Below are 20,880 nucleotides of genomic sequence, written 5' to 3'. Positions count from 1 at the left end.
GATGCTGCCCCAAGTGAAAGAGCAAGATCGATGTCACATCTCACAGCCTCACTGCACAGGGCACTTTCACCCTCTGCCTCCCAGCTGCTCCAGAAGACCAATCCTCAGCTCCCACCCATCCCTCTGCCCAGCCCCTGGTACTTGCTGGCTCCAGGTGCCACAGGGGCTGTATGGCTTAGCCAGATGATTGCAGTGGGCCCCAGTAGCTCATGGGGCTGAATGAACAGACTTGTTAAGTAACATAGGACATCTCTTCGCTGCCTCCCCTCTGTTCCCAAAGAGGCTGTATTAATTAATGATTTAGAATAATCCCAGATTTTACTGCAGCTTTGGTGCTTTTCATTGGGAAGATAGAAATGCTTACTATAATTTACTTATGTTATAGTGGCATAACTGTGTGGGCTTTTAGTTGACATCTGCTTGCGAAGTTAGCAGTTTGTTTGCTGGTTACACTCACAGCCTGAGACCTTTTTGGACAGCTGATTTACTTGGCCAACACCACCCCAACTGCAGCTGGCATACCAAGTTTATGATTTCTGGGCTGTAGGTATTCAAGTGTCTGAATGCTTGGTCAGGAAGGGAAATGGTTCAGTGCCCCAGCTCTGATGCAGCCAGGAGGTATCAGCAGATCCAGCTTGCTTGCCTTCCTTCTCCTCCTGCTCCTCTCCACCTCTTTGCTTCCAGATGCAAATACTTCCATATTTGGCAATGTGTAACTATGATGGCTTCTTAAGGGGAAAACATCTACCTTGGCAAGTGCATTTAAGACGCTTACTTCTCCTTCACATTTTCAAGCATATGTGGACTAGAGGAAAAATACTTCCATCTTATGCCTGCTGGCATGGCTCAAGACTTGAATTCAAAAATGCCAGCAAGCTCCCAAAGGTTGGCTAATCATAATTAATAATGAAAATGCATTGGCAGTGGAAAAATGAATTGGCTCCCATGAGTAGGAAAGTGGCCTGAAGAGGTAATCAGAAGCCAAGGTTCATGAGATTTTAATCCTAGTTCCTGCATCAATTCCCAGTCCAGAGGGGGACACTTAACTGCTTTGTTTGCTTTATTCCTTTCTGAATAGGACTAGACATTAGCTTAGTCATTGTGGTGTTTAGGGAATTAATTAGCTAATTCAGCACCTTCCTCTAATGATGTAAAAATCTTAAAAGCTTCACTGGAAGGATTTGGCTGTAGTTGAAGACTTACTGCTCATTTATGACCTTTCTTTGTAACAAATCTTGGAAGAGTTAAAGGTAAGGCAAGAGGGGAAGATTTTAATTTAAAAAAGAGACAGGCATTTCCATTTGGCAAGATTTTTAATCCTGATGAGAAGACATGTACACCCAGTCTCTGATCTTTCCTCAATCCATATTTAATCTCAGAGAGTGGAGTGGTGTAATTTTGAAGACAACATTCTCAGAAAGCATGGGGGAAATATTCCACACTTCCTTCTGCTTTAAAAAAAACTATGAAGGAAAAAAAAAGGGTGGGTGAAGCAGGGCAGAGATGTCACATAATCCCACATGGAGGACATGAAAGACATGGAAAACAAAGCCACTGAGCAAAAGACAGGTTTCTTTTAAAAAGCAATGGGGAGACTTACACAACATCCTTTGGGATTAAAATGACTTCCCCTTTTTCTCTCTTCAGACCCTTTAGTTTTGGTTGATAAGGGGATGAAACCCTGCCTGTGAAAGCCAAGCAGAGGACAAATTCCAGGGGTCATTACTCAAGCAGAAGATGGTGCCCCGGTCCCCTCCAGCGATACTCTGCCTTAGGGCTGCCTCCCACCACCCCAGCAGTGCTCACCCATTCCCCTGCACTGCAGTGCTGCTCCATGCCTGCTCCATGCCCAGCTTCAGTGTGCAGCAAAGGGAGCGGGTGGGAGTACAAAACTGGATAGAGCCAGTGGCAGGAATACGAGCAGGGTTTTAGGAGCTGGTGGGGTGTTAGGAAGATGCTGGAATTGAAGCTTGCAGAGGATGGCAAGACTAAAAATAGGCTGTAGCCAGCCTTTCCCAGTGAGTTTTGGCACCTCAACTGCCTGTTTTGCTTGTGACCCACTGAAGAAGTGGCAACAATGAAAGAGATTATGTTTTTCACCACCCTGGCAGTGCAGGATAAAATGGTATTTTGCTTCTAACCAGATTGTTCCGCTCTCTTGATCTGATGAGTTTTTCTGGAAGGGTGTAAACTGAGTGTTTCCTCCCCATCTTCAGTCAAACCGAGGGGCTCCCACCTTCCCCTCAGTTCAAAAAAGCACTCGTGTGCATTGAAGATGTGCTCATTCTTACAGGCTGTTTGCAGGCTTCCATCCTTTGAGAGGAAAACGGGAAGTTTTTGTAGAAACCATCATTTTAATTCAGCAAAATTGATTAAAGAAAACATCCCACAGAACTATGTTATCCAGTACAATCAACATTGCACCTTTGTTCCTGCCTTAGCAATGCTGTATTTGTATCAGAAAAAACCCAAAGACAATTCATAATGCTAAGAGGTGTTGAAATGCATACGTAGATAAGGTGCCCGAATGTTGTGGCCAACAGCTTGTACGTTATAGGGGTCAAAAACTGTTTCTTCTGCTTTTTGCCTATGCTGTGTATTTCAGCAGGTTGGTTGTGGGACAGACAAGGCTTCCCTGAGCTGTGGGTTTCAGCCAGCCATGAGCCCAGGACATCAGCTGTGAATAAGGGATCCCGCTTGTCCAACGGGGTGAATTTAGGAAGAATCTTTGTGAATGGCTGCTGTAGTGTAATTTTTTTCTCCCAGCTTTAACTTTCATACATCAAGATGATCTTCCATTTGAAACATTTTAGGAAGTCTGAAGGGTGGCTGCAAGATTTGTAAGTTGGTCTCAAGCAGAGTCAAGGGCTGCATCACCAGGTTTCCTGGCTCCAGCACTTTAAGTTTAGCTACTTCTGCTTTGTGCAAACATGACCTCAGGTTACAACTTATGACGGGGGAAAGCATTGTGCAGAGATGCAGTGCCACATTAGCGCCTCTTCTTTGTGTGTGTGTGCTCGTTCTAGAGCAGTATTTGGAAATAGTAACAGACTGCCAGACCTGTACAGCTTTCTAGAGCCAGTCCTGCTCTAACTCTGGGTGCAGTTTTCCCTTTTAGACCTGCTGTATATTAAGTGTTTCTCCCCAAGAGAGAGCCACCAAGCAGAAAAAAGGTAGACTGGTATCTCCACAGACACACAGCATTCCCTTGTAAACTGCCTACAGTGCATAAACAGTTACTGCTGGGTGTGGGGGAAAAGGAGCCAAAACCCAAAGAGTGCTTTTTCCATCCCGGTCTTCAAATATATGTGTCGGTGTAATTCAGTGGGAGACAGCAGCATGTTCGAGTAAGAATGTGCCTCCATTTGTCCTCCCAGGTTTTCAGCACTGCGATGGGAGCACAAGAAGTGGGACAGTATGAGAAGTGGGTCTAAGGGGAGGGATCTGGCAGAAAGCTGTGGCTCTTACTGGGTGTTGTGTTGCTGCTCTCTCCCTAGGAACGTTTGTATCCGCTTTCACTGTGCTGTGCGGAGCCCGGACTGACCTCCCTGACAGGCACATGTGTTGTGTCTTCTGGCTGAACATTGCTGCTGCTCTGATTCAGATCCTGACAGCGATCGTGATGGTTGGCTGGATTATGAGTATATTTTGGGGGATGGACATGGTCATTCTTGCAAGTAAGTACAGCACACTCACCACCCTGACTTCTCTCCATGGCCGTGTTACCGAGTCCCACCTAATGTCCCTCCAAGCCACTGGACTGTACTGTAGGGAAGAAGAGCCGTGGGATGGGCTCTGCAAGTCCATGAGAAACACAGTAGGCAGAGAAATGGCTAAGAGGGCTTGAGTAGGCCCCATGACATATTTGGTAGAGCCTCCCATCCCACCACATGGGTTATGAACTTCCTTTTCCCTTTATGAAATGAAACGTGCAGGAAGGGGGAGGCCCCCCAACACTGTGAACTCTGCTGTCTGAAGCCCCTTCTGCCCTGGTTGCATCTGTTTGAACGAGAAAGACCTTTCTCCCTTGGGACTCCGGTTGCATCTCTGCTGTTAGAGAGACCTTTCTGAGAGGCTGGTTCTGCTCCCAGGGCCAGCTGTCCCCAGAAAAGCCCTGGGGACTCTCCTGGACCCTCCCTTTCCTCCTTAGAATACATTTACCCAAGGCATTTTTTTTTTGATGTTTCACACCAAGTCCTTAGGTTGAGCAGAAGTGTTTAGCTGCTCCTAGCTGCTGGGTGTACTTCTCATACACCCCTTGAGAAGCCTCTAAAACATTAGTCTAGGTGAAGAGGAATCCTTTTTTAAAATGTACATAATTTAGATCACCCAGTTAGTATAAATCACCAACCCAGAATGCTGCCAACTTTTATCTGCCAAAGGCTTCTGCTGGTGTAAAAGTTGTATCATATCTCCTGTAACGTATTGCAGAGAATTGAGATGACACTCTCATCTCACCTCCAAAGCCAGAAGCAACACACAGTTCAGGCTGCTGATGGGATCTGCAAGACCCTGCTCCCTTTACAGGGGCTGGCAGAGGCTGATGGGCATTGCCCCAAACCACCCAGGTCTGAGATCTTTCAGGCTGACAGGACAGGCAGTTCCACAAGCGAGCCCTTCTCCCATCTTACCAGCACCTACTGCCTTTTGGTTTGGACGGGCTCCACTTTGTCATCTCTGCTGATGACATCTGTGGCTGCATGACAGAGGAGGAGAGAGGATCTCAGGAACCTGCCTAAAGATGAAATGGATGAAACTGAAGAAAAAAAGGCAGAAGACCAGTACACATTTTCAGCTGCCAAACCCAGAGGTTGAACCCTCTCACCAAACCACCTGCTAATTTCTGAGCCAGCTTCAATTTGCAGGCTGAGTTAAGGCAATCCCCACACAGAGCAAACAATGGATATTAAAAACCTGAACATATGAAAGGCAAAAGGCAAGGGTGAAGGCAGCACTGCCCTTTGGTTTTCCCTGCAAACCACCTGCCACATTTCCTTCCAGATGTACCTGCAGAGCAGAGGTAGCCCAGGTTATTTCTGAGGATAAACTGTGAATGGGTGTACATCTGTGATGTGTCTTTAATAATCTGCCCAATTTGTGTGTAATCCCATAATTGTGTTCATAATCATATGCTCTTCTGCTCTTCCTCTACTGGACAGCCTCCGTGTGCAGTTCGCTGTCTGGCAGGACCCCATTCTGCAGTTGTGGAGAATCAGGAAAGCATCTGTTCTGATAAAGAGCTACATCTGAAATCATGACTTGCTTTTCTCCATAGTCCTGTTCTCCAGGTAGAGGGTTTTGGGCTTAGGAGGCTTGTATTGGTTTTACAGTTTGATTGTTGAGGAAAACCATACAGATTGGAAGCTATTTCTCACATCTGGCTGGACCCCACTAGTCTGAAAGGCAGAGCGTGAGTGAGCAGCATGTGGTGGGAATGCTCAGGTCAAAAGGTTCCCAACCACGGCACAATATTTCACCCCTCTGGTGGTAGTAGAGAATGGTGAGAGGAGACAACATGTCTTATGTTCACCAGCATCATCTGACAAGTTGCAGCCCATGGCAGTTTCTTGCTGTCTCATTAAATAGCTGGTTTTAAGTTTACTTGCCATGCAGAGAAAATAATGGCTAAATAAAGCAGCTCTAGGTTGATGGAGAATAAAAAAAAAAAATCAATTTCAATTGAAACAAAGAACAGAAGTGATCAGTTGCTGCTGGCTGGATCAAACAGCCCTGTCAGACCCAAAGTGTTTCTTATTTTCATGTTAAAAAAAAAAGGTACTAACTTCAAAAGGAAGCCATGTTTGAAAAGCAAGAAATAAGGTATTTCATCTAAGAACACTGCCAGGAAACAATTTGCTTTGGCTGGGTTTTGTTTGTGTACAAGCAATTTGATGCAGTGGACAGAAATCATACACCATTGCAACTTGGATCTGCAGACGGAAAATAGTTAAAAAAATACAAAACTACTGGCCGCCTCTAGTCTCCCTTGCCTTGAAATGGTCTATTCCATGCATCCCTGTGAGGGTGCCATACTATTTGGATGGGCTAGAGGCTGGACACAGCAGGTGGTGTCTAAGCTGGTGGGGGCTAGCAGTGAGGAGAAGGGTGGGAAACAGCTAAGACTTAGGGACTCCACTAAGGCTCTCCCTGAGGGATGAGTGCCTCACTCCCTGCTTGTCTGTTAACTGGTAGATAGTTGGGAGAGAGTTAGAATCATAGAATCAATAAGGTTGGAAAAAACCTCCAAGATCACAGTCCAGCTGTTAACCCATCACTACTAAACCATATCCCTGAGTGCCACATCCACATGCCTTTTGAACAGGAGGCTCGTTGCAGCTTTTCATCTTCTAGTGCTAATTCTCAGCCATGGAAAGGGGGAGCCTGCTCTGAGGATAATGTCATACTGTCTGTAATGAGGGGAAAAGGAGAAGAATTATAGGCCAATCAGGTATACTTCAATTCCTGGAAGAAGTAATCAAGTAAGTGACTTGCATGCATTTAGAAAATATAAAACATCCCCACAAACTCAACCTGGGTTTGTCCAGAGCAAGCTGTGTCAGACTGGTTCCCTTTTGTGGCAGAGATTCATTTTGTCTGTGGTGGCAGCAGTCAGCCATCCCTTCTAACCTTCAGGTGCTGATGCCAGCTCACACAGCATTCCTACCAGCAAACCAGGGAGACGTGGCCTGAGTGAAAATGCACTTGAGAACTCGACTCTAAATGGATTTTCCTGAACTAGAAAGATATAAAGAGAGATGTGTTGAAAGGTCCCTCCTGAATCCAGCTCTGCTCATTATTTTAATTTGTGGCTTGATGATGGACCAGAGAAGGGGGTCACCAGCCCCGCACCAGCAGCGGCTGGGGGGACAGCTGGCACAGCACAGGCAGTGTCCAGATTCGAGTAATTTGAAGAAGTGGTTGGAAAACAGTAAGTGCTACTCAGTAGAGACAAGCCCAAGACTCTACAGAAGAATTAATTGACTCCATAAATACAGGGAATTACTTGTTTTTCAGCAAAGGATGTGGTAGCTGCTGGGAGTCACAAGTGGCACAGGAGTACATTGCTGTGGAGGGAACAAACACTGCCCAGGCAGGTAGGAGCAGAGCTTGTAGGGAATTAACTGATCCCCTCACCTTTCTCTGCACATGTAAAGCTGCTGTGAGGCTTGTGGCCAGCTTTGGAGTCTGTACTTCATGTGGAAAACCTGAAGAGAGTCCAGAGGACTGTAAGACAGCAGGCATGTTGATGATGAAGATATTCAGCAGGCTAGTAAATGTGAGAGGGCAGCAGTTCAGCCTAAGACGACTTAAATAACAGCAGGAAAGATCTGTGTGGAAATTAGGAGACATCTTCCCTCCAGTAAGGTCAAAATGCTGCAGAGGTGGGATGGCAGGATCTGCCCTCTCTGTTCCTAGAAGACTCCAAGAATGAGGTAGATTGACTTCTGCCAGGAGCAAGGTGGGACACGGGAAGAGAACAACTGACCTCAGAGGGTCCCATCCAGCCCTCATCTCCTGTATGGTGCCCTTTAGCAGAATAATATCCCAGAAGGAAGATTAATTGAATGCAGTTTTGCTGTCACACTTAATTACTTTTGGCAGCACCATGGCATGGGGCATTTTCTCTGCTAATTTAAATGAATTACCAGCTGTCCCCATTTGACGCCACAGATATCTTCTTAGAGCAGCCATATGGCTTTGGGAACTGTCCTTCGCTGTACCGCTCTCTGAAGGCAAAGGTAGATTAAAAGGAAGAATTTAATTATTGTGCAAAAAAGAATAAAATATCTGGACTCTCCCCTGGCTGCTGCAGATATCCAGCTGTCCTCAGTGATGGCTGGGCAGCGCTGCCACACTGTGCTATCTTCAAACCCCTCATCATGTCTGCAGGGATGAGGCATGGAGCTGAGGCAAAACAGAGCTAATTAGCTGCCAAGGCCAATTGGAAAACAAGCCTCCCAAGGCTTTCTGGGCAAAGTTCCCTCTGCTGTAGGCACACCTTGTCCCCAGCCCACGCAGCACACATATTCATTGGCCACATTGTGCAGAATGACCACAGTGGAATGGCCTTTCCAGGAACTCCCTAGCTGCTCAGAGCCCATTATAACAGGTTGTGTACCATTTCTTGACAGAAATGCCAGAGAAATAATATAGTAATGTCACACTGAGGTGGCATAGGGGACACAAGTCAGACCTGTTTGTCCAGGCATTGTTTCACCTCTAGTGAACACAGCCAAGAAGTCAGGCCTGCTTTCTGAAGGAAGCCCTCAAAAGCTCAGCTTTTGGCCTCTGCATGAACAACTGCCTCTGAATGCTTGGCTGCACCATCACTCATGGCTTCACTTCGGCTGACTCCCAGGGGCTGATTGCCAGCCAGTAGTGAGAACTTACCTCTAATCATGCTGTCCACTTGTCACTCCTTTGCTAATTACAGTGCTCAGACCCTGCTAGGAGCAGCACCAGATGATTGCACAGTTACTGTACTCCTGGGCTCTGAGGGATTTTGGAAAGCATCACTGAGTCCCTCTGCTGTTCAGGGCCCCTGCCAGGGCAGGTAACACGGCTGCCCTGGGAAGGAAAGGGGAACAGAAGGCACTTAAGAGACTCAGAGGATAACAGCTAGAAGAGAGAAGGAAATGATGAAGGAAATTCTGAGGAAAAATCGCCAGCTTAGACCTATTATGTGTTTTGTAAAAAATCTAAATAGAGCTGTACCCCAAACTATGGCTGAGGAAAATAGTTGAAATAAATACCCTTTTTTGCTTTTTCCTACCAAATGCTGCGGTGGGGCAAGTTCTTAAAATATTATAGGAGTGTTAAATACCACCAGGCTTTGCGGCATCCAGACATGCTGAGGCATGCTGTAGTTGTGAGTTACCTGCAGGCACAAGCAAACCCATCAACAAAACTGCCAAAGGCTTTGGGTGTAGTTTTCCAAGCTCTCGGACTGTGAACGGCACACCATGTGCCCTCTGGTACACCGTGATGTCTTGTTTGCTGCCATCCTTCAGTCAGACCCATGAAATACCAGTGTCACAGAGGAAAGTGTGTGAGCATTGCTCGGAGGTGTTACTCCAGCCAGCCTGTCCAGCTCAGGGCTGGTGAACTGGAAAGCAGATGAAAATTTCCCCATCGTCTTTAAACAGGAGTCCCAAATGAAATGATCCACTTCAAGTACAAAGATTTTAAATAATGTTTAGCCCTGGTGTGAATGTCTGATGGCAGAGCAGCTGTTCTCTGTTTATTCTGCAGCCCCAACTTGTTCATTCTTTTCTGGTTCTCCATGTGTTTCAGATATATCATCTACAGTTACATTTCTCCCTCTCTCTTTCTTTCATGTTCCTTTGCCTCCTTTTGTTCACCATCAAAGTCTCACAAGGTAAGTTTGTTTCTGTTCTTCCTCTTCCTCCTCCTCGCACCCTGTGGCAGCTCCCCGTGGAGAGCAGCGAGCATCGGCCAGGGCAAGCCATCAGGAATTCCCTTTGGCCAGTGCTGCCCACTCCCAGCCCAAGTCCAGCCTTGTGCCTCTACGTGTGTGTATCCGCCTGTCTCTGTGTCTGTCCTGTGGCTGCAGAGCCCCAGGGATGTTGAAAATCTTCGCACACCATTGAAATGTCCCTCAGACTGCCCCAGGGACACCCTTGGAGCACAGCAGGAACCCGGTTCAGCCTTGAGAGCATCCTGAAGCCACCCCCTGCATGAACTCAGTCCTGGTAGGACAGACTGTGCACAGACTGGGTTCTTTTTGCCTCAGTCTTACATGCAGTGGTTTACAGAAGAAGTGCAATTTCAAGTAAACTTGATTAAATCAGTGACTTTGTGCACAGACCAACTTAATCATGACCCCAGAGCTGTCTACCCTACAGACCTGCACCTCAGCTGGTTTGCAGGTGTACTAATGTGAAGCTGCTTCGTACGGAATAGCTGCTTCTATGCGAGAAATGCAATAACTATTTTGATATATAAACTATTTAATAAGTTAAGTCTGAAGTATTGTAATAAATAGGTTTAGCATAGGACAGGTAATTTTTTGGCTTACTTTGGTCACATAAGAAAGACACAAGCTTGGCCACTATAACTGCCTTCCAGCCAGCTTCAAAACTGATAGCAGGACTGAAAGGATTTCTTAATCCTAATTTTCTTATGTCTCAATAAAAGGCATGGCTGTGTAAGCAAGTTACTGTAACCATAACTCAGCTGCTTACTTTAGATAAAGATTTATGGCAGACCTCAACTTTCTGGTCCATGGAGTTGTTTTGGGTTTTTTTTAACTATGCTCCCTAAACAAATTAAACCCATGCTGTAGACAAGCCTATATTACAGGTTTCCAACCAGCTCATCTTGCCTTCAGAGCTGACACACTTAGAACATAAATGCATGAGAAATCTCATTTTGCCCCCTAGAAAACGCTCTCTGAAAGAGATGAGAGTCTTTCTGTTCAGCTGCACGCAATGGGCAGCGATGCAGTTAAGTGTCATTAATCTGCCCCTTGTGCTTGTTTAACAGCAGGAGATCCAGACTGCCAAGGCTGGGTGAATGTGTGGATTTTTTTTCTAAAGTACAGCAAAGTTCATATGCTGGAGTCAGTTCTTAGTTCAGCAAAAAGTCCTTAAAGATATGGGTTCTGGCACCTGCTGGTATTTTGTGTTCAGTTTTTTTAAGGGGCTTAAAACAGTCTGACATAAGGGTTGGAAAGAAATATTTAAAAAGCATCAATGGAAAAGTGTTTGAAGAGTTAAGCATTCTTCTGAGATGTGAAATTTCAGACTTCTTTGAAATTCAAAATATAAAAATGACAGGCTACTTACATTATTTAATGTAAGAAAAAAACCCTCTCCAGATCTTTAAAGTTGAAAGATCTTTTCTGTGGTAGGCAGTGCAAGTAAGGACAGTTGGTTTGCTTCTTTAATAATGAGATCTTTTGCATTGATACTATCATAAAAACAATCCCAGCTTCTCTTAAAAGAAAAGGAGGTAAAGCTTCTGGTGCAGTCACTGCAACCACCTAAGAAAGTGTTAAAAAATTCAGTATTTTTCTCATTATCCTCTGTCAGCACAAGAGCTTGTGTGCTCTCCTATTGCCCTTCCCTCCCCTAGCTCCCTCCAGGGAGAAGCAGCTGTGTCCTATGGGATTTGCAGCCTCCCCTCAACAACTATATGCAGGATAGTAAATAAGCTTGGGCCCCAGGACCCTGAAGAGCTGTAATGGGCAGCAGGACAAGCTGCTTTGGGCTTTGCAACATCCATGTGGCTGCAATACAGCAGGGATCCCAAGGGCTTCGCTACCTTGGTTGGGAGGTGCATCAAACCTCATGGCCTCAGGAAGAGGAGAGGGTGTGGAGGAACAGGGATCCAGGCAGTTCCCAGTGCAACTGGTTTTGCTGCTGAAAAGCTCAGTTTTCTCCAGGCCTGCTGGACAGTCACTGTGCCCTAACAAAAGCACCTGTAATGCTGCTGGGCTGGAGAAAAGCAAGTGCATAACAAGGCAGTGAGAATATCATTAGAGGAAGTGCTCACAGAGGCATCTTGAGGTCTGTGTTTGAAATTTGACATGTCAGCCTGTGATTAAAGGCTTCTTCTCCAAGAGGTGTTTGTTCACCTCTGCAAACTGCAGTGCAATTGGTTGCTGCTGGAGAGCTCTGTTAGCAAAAGCCAGCATAGGAACAAAAAGATGGATAGAGGAAGCCAGCCTCCTGCTCTGGAAGGACAAGGTTCAAGCATAGATCACAAGTAGAGATGTGTCGGATGCACAACCAGCAAAGTGCCAGGTCAGCACTTGGGAACAGCAGCATCTCTGGAGCAGGATATAAGGGCATACATTTCCCCTACACTGCAAAAAAACATGCTCTGTAGAAGTTTTAGGTTATTGTATAGGTTGTACTGGAATTGGTGACCACTGGTACCTGCTGTGCCTTTATAATCTCTTCAGGCAGATGTGCCCCTGCCACTGCCAGGGCCAGACGGGTGCTGCAGCAGCAGGGCTGGCTGCCAGCATCCACATGGCCGTGCCCAGGAAGGTGGCTGCACCAGGCAGGTGTTGGCTAGAGCAGGGCAGGGTGGCTTGCTGGGCTGAGGCTGCCTAGGGCAGCCTGGCCACAAGGGGAGCTGTGGCAGCCCCCCTATTTTCCCACATGGTTTGCTACTCCTGGTAAACCAGGCTGGTGGCTTTCTCACCGAGTGTCCTCATTAGGAATTAACTCTAATCATGTTCCCTTCCCCTCCCTCCTCACAGGCTACAAGGAACAGGGGATCCCACAGCAGCTGTAGTGGCTGGCACAAGTATGGTCAGAGAAACACGGCGAGAGATTTCCTTTGGCAGCTGTGGGCCATGGAACTTTTTATTACCCTTTGTCTCTCTTCTTCTTCCTTTTGTTTTTGTTTCCTTCTGTTTGAACCTGGTTCATCTGCCCGTCCAGCGGAGCGGAGATGCAGAGCAGCCGGTGGAGACTTGCACTGATCCCACTGAGCAGCGGAGATGAGGCAAGCACGGCATGGGTTGGGACTGGTCCTGGCCAGCACATGGTGGGCGGCAGACGAGGAGGAGGACGGTGCCAGGAAAAGGAAACACCCTTGGTGAAGGATGCACCTGGGCAGGCAGCTGACCTGAGGCAGTGGAAGATGCTGCTTTCCTTCTCCCCCTGGGGGGAGGTCACTGAAGACGTTTTGCCTCCTTTCTATGCTCACTGTTAAAGGAAACTGGCTGTGAACATCAGCTGCCAAGGAGCTGTTCATAGATACATGTACAGTGTGTAAAAGCCAACCAGTGGTACTTTTTTCCCCACCCCAAGATTCCATCTTAGACTGCTTTGCAGTAGTGGAGGGTTCAGCACAGCCTCCTCTGCTGTCTGTATATACGATACTCAACGAAGTTCTGTCCTCACAGATGTCTTGAGAAACGTGCTTGCTGTAAATCGTATTGTACTGCTGAAGTGATCTGGGGGTGTCCCCTGCTTCCATCCGCTGCCACCATGCAAAGACCAGACCTCCCGCCAGCCCTGGGGAGACTTTATCCAGCAAGGGACCGGTGCCCCCCAGCTCCTCTAGGGTGGCGGGTGCAGCCACGTGCTGCCAAAAGCTTCTAGTGTAAAACAACACTGGGGGAGCCAAAACCCGAGGCTTTTCCTCCCTCTGAAAGAGACTTGCTGGCAGTGTCTCCATGATTTGGAAATGGATCCCCTTACAGCGTGACGTGTGCTCCTGGCTCAAGCAGTGTCCCAGCTCCGCTTCCCTGGGGTAAGTGCCCAAAGCTCGAGTATCACGACCTGCTAACCAAGTGCTCAGCAGCTGTCATGGTTGGAAGGCCCATGGCCAAATGGGGTAGGGCAGTATTTTCCTGGTTTGAACATGTCGTGTGCAGTTACACTGATCATCCAGGTGGAGTGACCCCTCTGATCCTGGCTGGTATTTAAGCAGGGTGAGAGGAGCTCAGCTTGGTGGGAGTACCTGACTGCTTTTCCACCTTTGCAGGAGGAGCCCTGCTGAAACAGGGCAAAACCAGGCTTCTGCTCGCACCTAGGTAGGGTCCTTCCATCCAGAGGAGCTTCATACAAACCCACTGCCAAAACCGGGAGCCACCTGACCCACTTCCAGCCCACTGCTCCTGCCAAGAGACAAGAGTGGGCAAGGGGGTGGCAGCAAACCCCACTGCCCTACAAGCTCCTGGCCTCTCCTGGTATGATGGCTTGCTTTTAGCACAGGTCTTGATTTTTCATGCAGAGCAGATCCTGTGAGCTAAAACAGCTCCTGTTGCAAAGAGAGCTTGGGGTGTCAAACAGCAGCAAGTGCCCCTGAGCACAGGTGTCTTCTTGCTAGGCAGAAAGCACTGTTCTCCCCACGCTGTGTGTTTAATCCTCAGAGGCATGGCAGGGGTGCACTGGGCAGGACAGGTACCCACCAAGGCTGGAGGAGAGCCCTGCGCTGGGCAGGGCACATGTCGGTGATGCCCCCAAGGAGCTGGTGGCATAAGAAGCTCCTTTGGTGTTTTAGTGTAAACCTGTGGCTTAGCCTCTCTACAGCCCCAGATGCTCTCCTGAAGGCTGGAGATGCAAGACCTTTCTTCCCAGAAAGTTTTCTACCTGCCCATTGCCCACACTTCACTGTGAGCCCACAGCCTGTGGAAAGCAGGCACCAGTACCTCTCTTCTCTCCCAGCTCAGGAGGTCCTCCTCCAGGGTTAATGATAAAGCATCATCCACAGTCCCAACTAACATGTGGCAGGACAGGACCCCTAAGTTGGAAAACACCTTCACAAGCTGCTGCTGTCATCAGTGGGAACGCTTTTGAGAAGCCACCCAAACAGCTTGCCAGCTCAGCTGCAGCGAACACAAGGACAAAGAGCAATGGTTACCCCTCACTTTTGCCAAAACAGAATGGCTGGTTCAAGAACAAATGCCAAACGTTGCCTAAGCATCGAGTTAGCTGTGCTGCGGTGTCAGGATGGGTGTACTGGAGCCTCTGCAGATAGGTCACAGATAAAAGAAACCAGGCAAAGCCTTTGGGTGCAGAGTCTCTGAAATAGGAGCAGCCAAGTGCGGCTTAAGAACAATTTCTTCTGGTGCCTGTGAATTTGGATTCACTTTTACAAGATAGATTTAAACATGTAGTGGACAGGCAGTGCAGGAAACCTCAGTCTGGGCAGGATTAAACAAGCTGACATTTTCACTGGGTATTAAACTGCCAAAAGTCACATCTTGTGTGGCATCAGATGTCAGATCAGCAGCTGATGCCCCATCCCAGAGACCCAACACCTGTACAAAAGCTCCCCTGGGAACAAAAGGGCAGAATTAGCTCCTCTTCAGCATCACCAGGGTTTTGCTGGCCTTCCAGGTCACAATTGGTGCTGTCGATCTCTGTGCTCTAGTGAGGATGGGAGAATTGGCTTACTTCAGGAAGGACTTGTATGGAAATGCTGCCCTCCCCGGGATGGCTGCAGGTCTCCAGAGAGCATTGCTTCAGTTAGGTTTATGTGCTGTCTGCGTTTATTGCATGAGGGAGCTTGGTACCGCAGTGCAGCACTGCGCAGGAGAGGTGAGGGATTTATAATTTACTTTCAGGTTTTGCTCTATAATTTTCTTATTTTTGACCTTCCTATCAAATTGGTGAAGCCAAGAAAACACCCAACGCACCATTTAGGAGACTCTGAAATCTGCAAATGACACCCAGGACAAAAGGCCTTATTTCTGCCTGTTGTGGTGATTTGCTTAATTTCTTTTAAATTAGAAGCAGACAGATTCCCACTCTTTACTTTAGGACAGGAGCAACTTTATAGATGGGCCTTGCTGTCAGACAGCAGGCATCAAATTGCATTTTCCCCAAAGCTGCCCCGCAGCAGTAATAATAACCTCTGCTTTTTTCAATAGTCCTGATTAAAACTAGCACTGCCAAGCTCCCCCCATCCCAGGTGTGAACAGCAGCCTCAGGCTGTGGTGAGCCCCTCACCTTGGTTTCAGGTCTCCCCATGGCAAGTATTGGGGAGCTGCAGTGAACTTGAAGGCTGAGCCCAGGGCAGGGCTAGGGAAGCTGGAGGGGAGGACCTTGGTGGTCACAAGGGTGTTCTGCTCAGTTCCATCTTTTATATCACACCCTCCACTGTGACTTGTTTTTCCTCCTCTCATAAAAGCCAGAGCTTTGTGCCAGGGACAGGCCCAGCAGACCCGTCCCCTTGAGGGGCTCCTGGTAAGCCCGTGGTGGGGAAGCTGGCAGCAAGCTGGAGGGGTGTGCATGGTGCCCACAGATCATGCACTGATGAGAAGAGCCACGCAGTGAAGACACAGGTATGAGTGCCAGTTTGGAGCTTTCCCCCATCAGCAATTATTTTCTTTCTCTTTAGGGTCAAATAAGTCACCCAGCACTTTTACACCTCTTTCCGAAGCGCTGCAGAGGGAGGCCACCTCTTCTGGGACAACACCTCCACCAACACCAGGGCTGGATAACTCTCATCCTGATTGCAGGAGCTGTGCCATGAGGTGCCACACCACTACTGCCAACCAGCCCTGCCTCCTTGCCAGCACAGCCAGAGGTCACAGCCCCAAACACTTCATCTGGTCCAAAGTGCATGGCACCCAGCTATCCCAATGCCATCATCACCTGCTTTAGATGTTTTAGATGCAAATTTTACAGCTAAAGAGTGATAGTGGGTAACAACGAATAAATGCAGTTGCTTCACTCCCATCTGTCAGCAACACAGATTTTTCTGCTGCTCTTTTCTGATTGTGAAAACCAGGTTTCTCAAAAAACCAAAAAAAAAAAGGGCTTTAATGAAATAGTTCTATGGTACTTGAACCCAGCCGGGCTGAACAGCTGATTTACTAGTCACTGGAAAGCAATTCCAGGTAGGACCAAACCAAATGTGTGTTTGAAATGTGTGGCCAGTCGAAAACCAGTTTCATCACTCTGGGCCAGCCCAACCATTGCAACACAGAGCACATTAACATTTTTTCCCAATTTGTTGGTGTTGCCAGATCCATCTTTACCATGGAAAAGGTGCTATGGCAGATGACCCCCACTCTCCTAGCCCTTTGCCTGACTAGCTCAGCATCGCTCCCAGTCATGGCACACATGCCTGGAAATTGCAGCTGGGAAGGTCAGATGGGAATGGCTCTGGCATGCAGCCATGTGGTAGGGAGTGTTTAGATGTGCTAGGTAACCCCATCTGTGCCACATCCTGTGCTTCCCAAGACACAAAGCTGCGTGGTCCTCCCTACGTCCGTTTACTGTCACACATTTTATTAAAGATCTTTCAGTTCTACTGGAAATTGCCCCTTGTCATAGTCTTGCCTTGAGTATTGTGCCAAGCTCTGCGGACAGGAGACTGGAGAGTCACAGACCCAGTATTCTTTAGGGGGACTGTTTTATTCCACCCTTGTCTTGCCTCCTGCTTGTTTTGGGATGACCCTGCAGTTCACGTACATGCACATACTCCAGCCAGGGTGTGTTTTATTGCTATTCAACCCAAACTACATCCACTGCAACACACCACCAAGAGTTCATTTAAAGCCCAGATACAAGGAGACCTATAAGCTTGGCTAGATCTGATATTCCTCCCAGTTAAAAGCAGTGGCTTCTCCCACATGCTTGCTAACCACGGTGTGGTAACACAGCCCTGTATGTTCTAGCAGACTTCACACTCGCACACACAGTGCACTTTGAGGCAGTGCTGCAATTTATTTCCCAAACTGGCACTCAGCATTTCCATCCCCCTGTGGGAGCAGCATGCTGCGAAACCGCAGGTCACAGTGGCACCAGCTGAACTAGGCTTAATTACAGTGAATCCCACTAGAGCCCATGCCACCTACAACCTATTCTTCCTCTTCTTGTCATCCCTAAGCCAAGTTAAAATTCAAATCCTCCTTCTCTTCCACCCACTGGCTAGAGGAAAGCGGAAACACCCCATCCTCACTGCTGGAATGGTGCAGTGGGAAGTGGAAGGCTTCACTTAAGCTCCAGGAGTGGCAAGGCGAGAGTAGCTGAATCCATCTCCCAGTTCTAATGATGCTTTCAGCAGGCAGATGAGAGGGAATGGAACATTTTGGCTTAGGATAAAAACAGGGGCTCACCATTACCAGCACTTCCTGGAGGTGATGGCAGCTCTCTCCCAAATACCCAACAGGCGATCTCACTCAGACCCACGCCCTCACTTCTGCTCACCACACACAGACACAGGTGCTGCTCCAGAGGCTGAGAGGGGGATAAGTTTTCCATTGCTGGCTCAGGTCCGTGTTCTCCTTGGTTTTGGCCATGCATGGCTACATCAGATTTTTCCACCCTAGGAAGGAGGGAGCAGGGACCTGCCCACCTGTGTCATTTGCACCCTGCTGGTGAGCCCACCTTTTGTTTTCACACTGAAGCCCAAACTAAGGGGTTGCCGAGGACCATTTGTATGCCTGTTTATATCACCAAGTATTGGATTGTGACTTCTTGTGTTTTGATACTGTGGATATTTTTTTTTTTAAAGTTAAATATATTCTATTGCTGGACAGCTGGAGCGAAATGCAGAGTCTTTTTATGTAGCCTGGAGAAACTCCATCAAACCCTGACTCCTGGTCCTCCTCCTCCCACCAGCAGACATCAGCCCACACCCACATCACTTGAGGAGAGGAGGTAGGGACCAGGACATGACTTTCTTAAGCAATTTAGGACCCAGAGTCTTCCAGGGGAGCAGAAGGCTAGTGAGGAGCCTCACCTGCACCTCTGGAGTGGAGATAAGGGAGGGGGGAAAAGGTACCCCATGTTCCCCTCTGCACATGCCTACCAGCAATCCCTCTTGACTATGTTTTCTTTGCAGTTTTAACACTTTATTATGACTCCAAGCATATTATCCCTGCTCTCCATGAAGAACAGCCCCTGTGCTGCTGGTGGCTTGGCCACATACACCTGAGCAGAGCAGACCTTGGCAGGCGGCAGAGCCGTTGCAGGGGAGCTTTCCCAGGAAAGGCAGCTCTGCTGTGAGGGCCAGCAGCTTGTCAAAACACACCTGGACATTTGAACAATCCATACTTCATGCTCCCTGCTCCTCCTGTGATGTGCAATGCCCCGAAGTGCCGCTGCTCTTTGCTCCCTCCCCAAAGCCACTGTGGGTGGGGAAACAGATGGGAGATCCCAGCTGGACTCGTCAGGCCTTGGTTGTTGCTGAGACAAGCAACTGTCTAAAGTCTCTAAGCAGTTGTTCATTCATATGAATGTCTACAGCCTAGTAGTTTTGACCTCAAACATTGGCACACAGGTGGTTTCCAGGCTGCCAAGTTTCCCCTAGTCCTGCTTGGATGCCCTACCTCTGTAGGAGACTCCTGCAAACACAGGGTTACACAAGCAGCTGGTCCCAGCTGTCCCCCTGCAAGAGACCTCCCAGCCCTTAGGAGAGCAAGGCCTGCAGCCATCACCCCATCTCTAGCCCAAAGAGCATTCATGAAGGATGGGTTTCATCCGCCTTGGATAATACTGCCTGGATGAGATAGGGCAGCCTCTTGTTCTATCAAAACCTCAAATCCTCAGAGGACTGCTACACTGCCAGAGGTGATGTCAGGCTGCAGGGAGTAAGTCCTGAGCACATTTCTCTGTGCCATATGGGGCTACACAGTCCCTCACACACCCCACAGCCCATGACTGACCCTCAGCTCTCACTGCCCAGGGCGGTTTCATCCCCACTGCAGCGCCTTGGCTCTCCCCACTCTCTGCTCTTAACAGGGAAAGCAACACTGTGGCACAGGGCTTGGTGGCATCTGCTGCCCACCCAGAGCAGGTGCAGGGCTGGCCTCCCTTCCCAGGTTCCCAGCCTTTCTGAGAGGCAGGGCAGGGATGAAGAGGGATCCTGGTAGTGCAGAGGGAAGGGGGCCGGTGGAGAAGGTGAAAGGTGTCTGGGAGAAAATACAACTGTGCTTGTGATAGTCACCCTCCACAGCCCCAAACGCAAGGGCAGATGTTGGGAGATGCTGCTTGAGAGATTAAAATGTGGTTATCCCTGCCTCCAAATTGCCAGTGCAGCGCAGTGCTCCCCATTTGCACAGGCTTGTGCAGGAGGAGCGTCAGGAGACCAAAGCCAAGTGTGGCCCTGGAGAAGGGGCCCTGGAGGGGGCACTCACCCAGTGAGGGTGGGGGAAGTAGCCATTGGGAAGGTGACAGCACAGATCCCACTTCACCCGCCCTGGCAAGCAGTGCCCAGCACAGACCTTCAGTGACCTTCTGACCCGGCGTCATTAAGGGACACCCCATGGCACCCCACTGCTGGGCTGAGGGGACAGCCAGTCCCACAGCACCTGTCCTTAACGAGAAGAAGAGGGAAGGTGGAAGGATGCAGACTGCTGTTTGCAGCTTGGCAAGGCAACTGGCTGCAGCAAGAGCATCGGAAGTGTGGAGCCCACCAAGAACCAGCATGAGGAATAGAGCAGTGCAGAGCATGAGACAGGTCGGACCGGGTGGCAGGTCCAGCCTGGAGGGCTGCCAGAGGACTCAGTGGGCCAAACTCAGATTTGGTGCAAGACCATCAAGAAGGCTCTTCTTGCACCCCATGGCTTTGAGAGGTCTGGCAGGTGAGACAGAAACTTTCTTTCTCTTTCCACGTCCTTCTATTTAAGCTTCGCTCCTCAGCATGTGAAGCACTTCAGGATGAAAACTGATATATAGTATTATGATACTATTAATACACCCATGCAGACATGCTATCACGTGGCGAATCCACTAGAGAGATCTAGAATAATTATCTCAAAGAGATTTCTTTGACACCCTGCTAATGGAACCATTTCAGAAGGGGAGGGAGAAAGATAATAAGCACACAAATGGAAAGTCAAAAACTGGAGCTTATTGAAGATAAGCCATGGGGAAAACCTGCGTGCCTTATCCTCATCCAAGCACCACCATGGAAACAAGTCTCTCCCTCGCCCCAAGGAAGAGGCATCTCCAGCAGTTTCTTGGCCCTGCAAGCTGTTGACACCAGTGTTCCAGGGACTGAGGCTGTGTGCAGCTCTTCCACCTGGAGCCTGGAGCCATCCTGGGGCACAGGTGGGAACCTGGAGGGTGCTAATGCACCTCCAACCCCACTGAGCCAGTCTAGTTCAGGAGAAAGTGGAATTAAAGGCTAAGGCTGACTCCAAGGCCTCTTCAGTTTCTTTTCCAAATGGAGAAGGTCTGTTCTAGGAAACTAATTCCCTGGAGGTCTAATTTTAGAAAATGGCTGTTTCTGCTGGCTCTGACCAGAATGTGCCCCCTGCCTTGCCCAGCCTGACCCCTCACCTCTGCTCTCCCCACTCCCAAACCTGCCAGGGCAGGTTATCCACCCCAGATAGGGGTAGTGAGGGCAAACGGGCATTGCACTGTCAGCAGTGTGAAGGAAGGCTGTGGGTTTTTAAGGGATGAGTCTTGGTTCCAGGCCAGCCAGGTGGATGCCAAA

General features: G+C 48.6%; 1 protein-coding gene across 7 annotated transcripts in view; it reads left to right on the top strand.

Moving 5' to 3' along the window:
• The window catches only part of STUM (stum, mechanosensory transduction mediator homolog), a 48,005-nt gene extending 30,023 nt beyond the window's left edge, over positions 1 to 17,982 (top strand). The window contains exons 2-5 of one of the 7 annotated variants that reach the window (XM_027659238.1): positions 3,498 to 3,677; positions 9,371 to 9,379; positions 12,420 to 13,233; positions 15,829 to 17,982. In XM_027659238.1, coding sequence (XP_027515039.1) covers positions 3,498 to 3,677; positions 9,371 to 9,379; positions 12,420 to 12,457 — 227 coding nt within the window. In that variant the 3' untranslated portion in view covers positions 12,458 to 13,233; positions 15,829 to 17,982. Of the gene's footprint in view, positions 1 to 3,497; positions 3,678 to 6,351; positions 9,289 to 9,370; positions 9,380 to 12,232; positions 13,234 to 15,828 lie in introns of those variants that run through there. The other 6 variants (XM_027659237.1, XM_027659239.1, XM_027659242.1 and 3 more) reach the window with 6 other exon arrangements.
• Positions 17,983 to 20,880: the final 2,898 nt, after the last annotated feature.

Source organism: Corapipo altera, unplaced genomic scaffold (assembly GCF_003945725.1).
Source record: "Corapipo altera isolate COAL_440 unplaced genomic scaffold, ASM394572v1 48, whole genome shotgun sequence".
In the NCBI taxonomy this organism is placed as follows: Eukaryota; Metazoa; Chordata; class Aves; order Passeriformes; family Pipridae; genus Corapipo; species Corapipo altera.
This window is presented reverse-complemented; position numbering and strand designations above follow the sequence as displayed.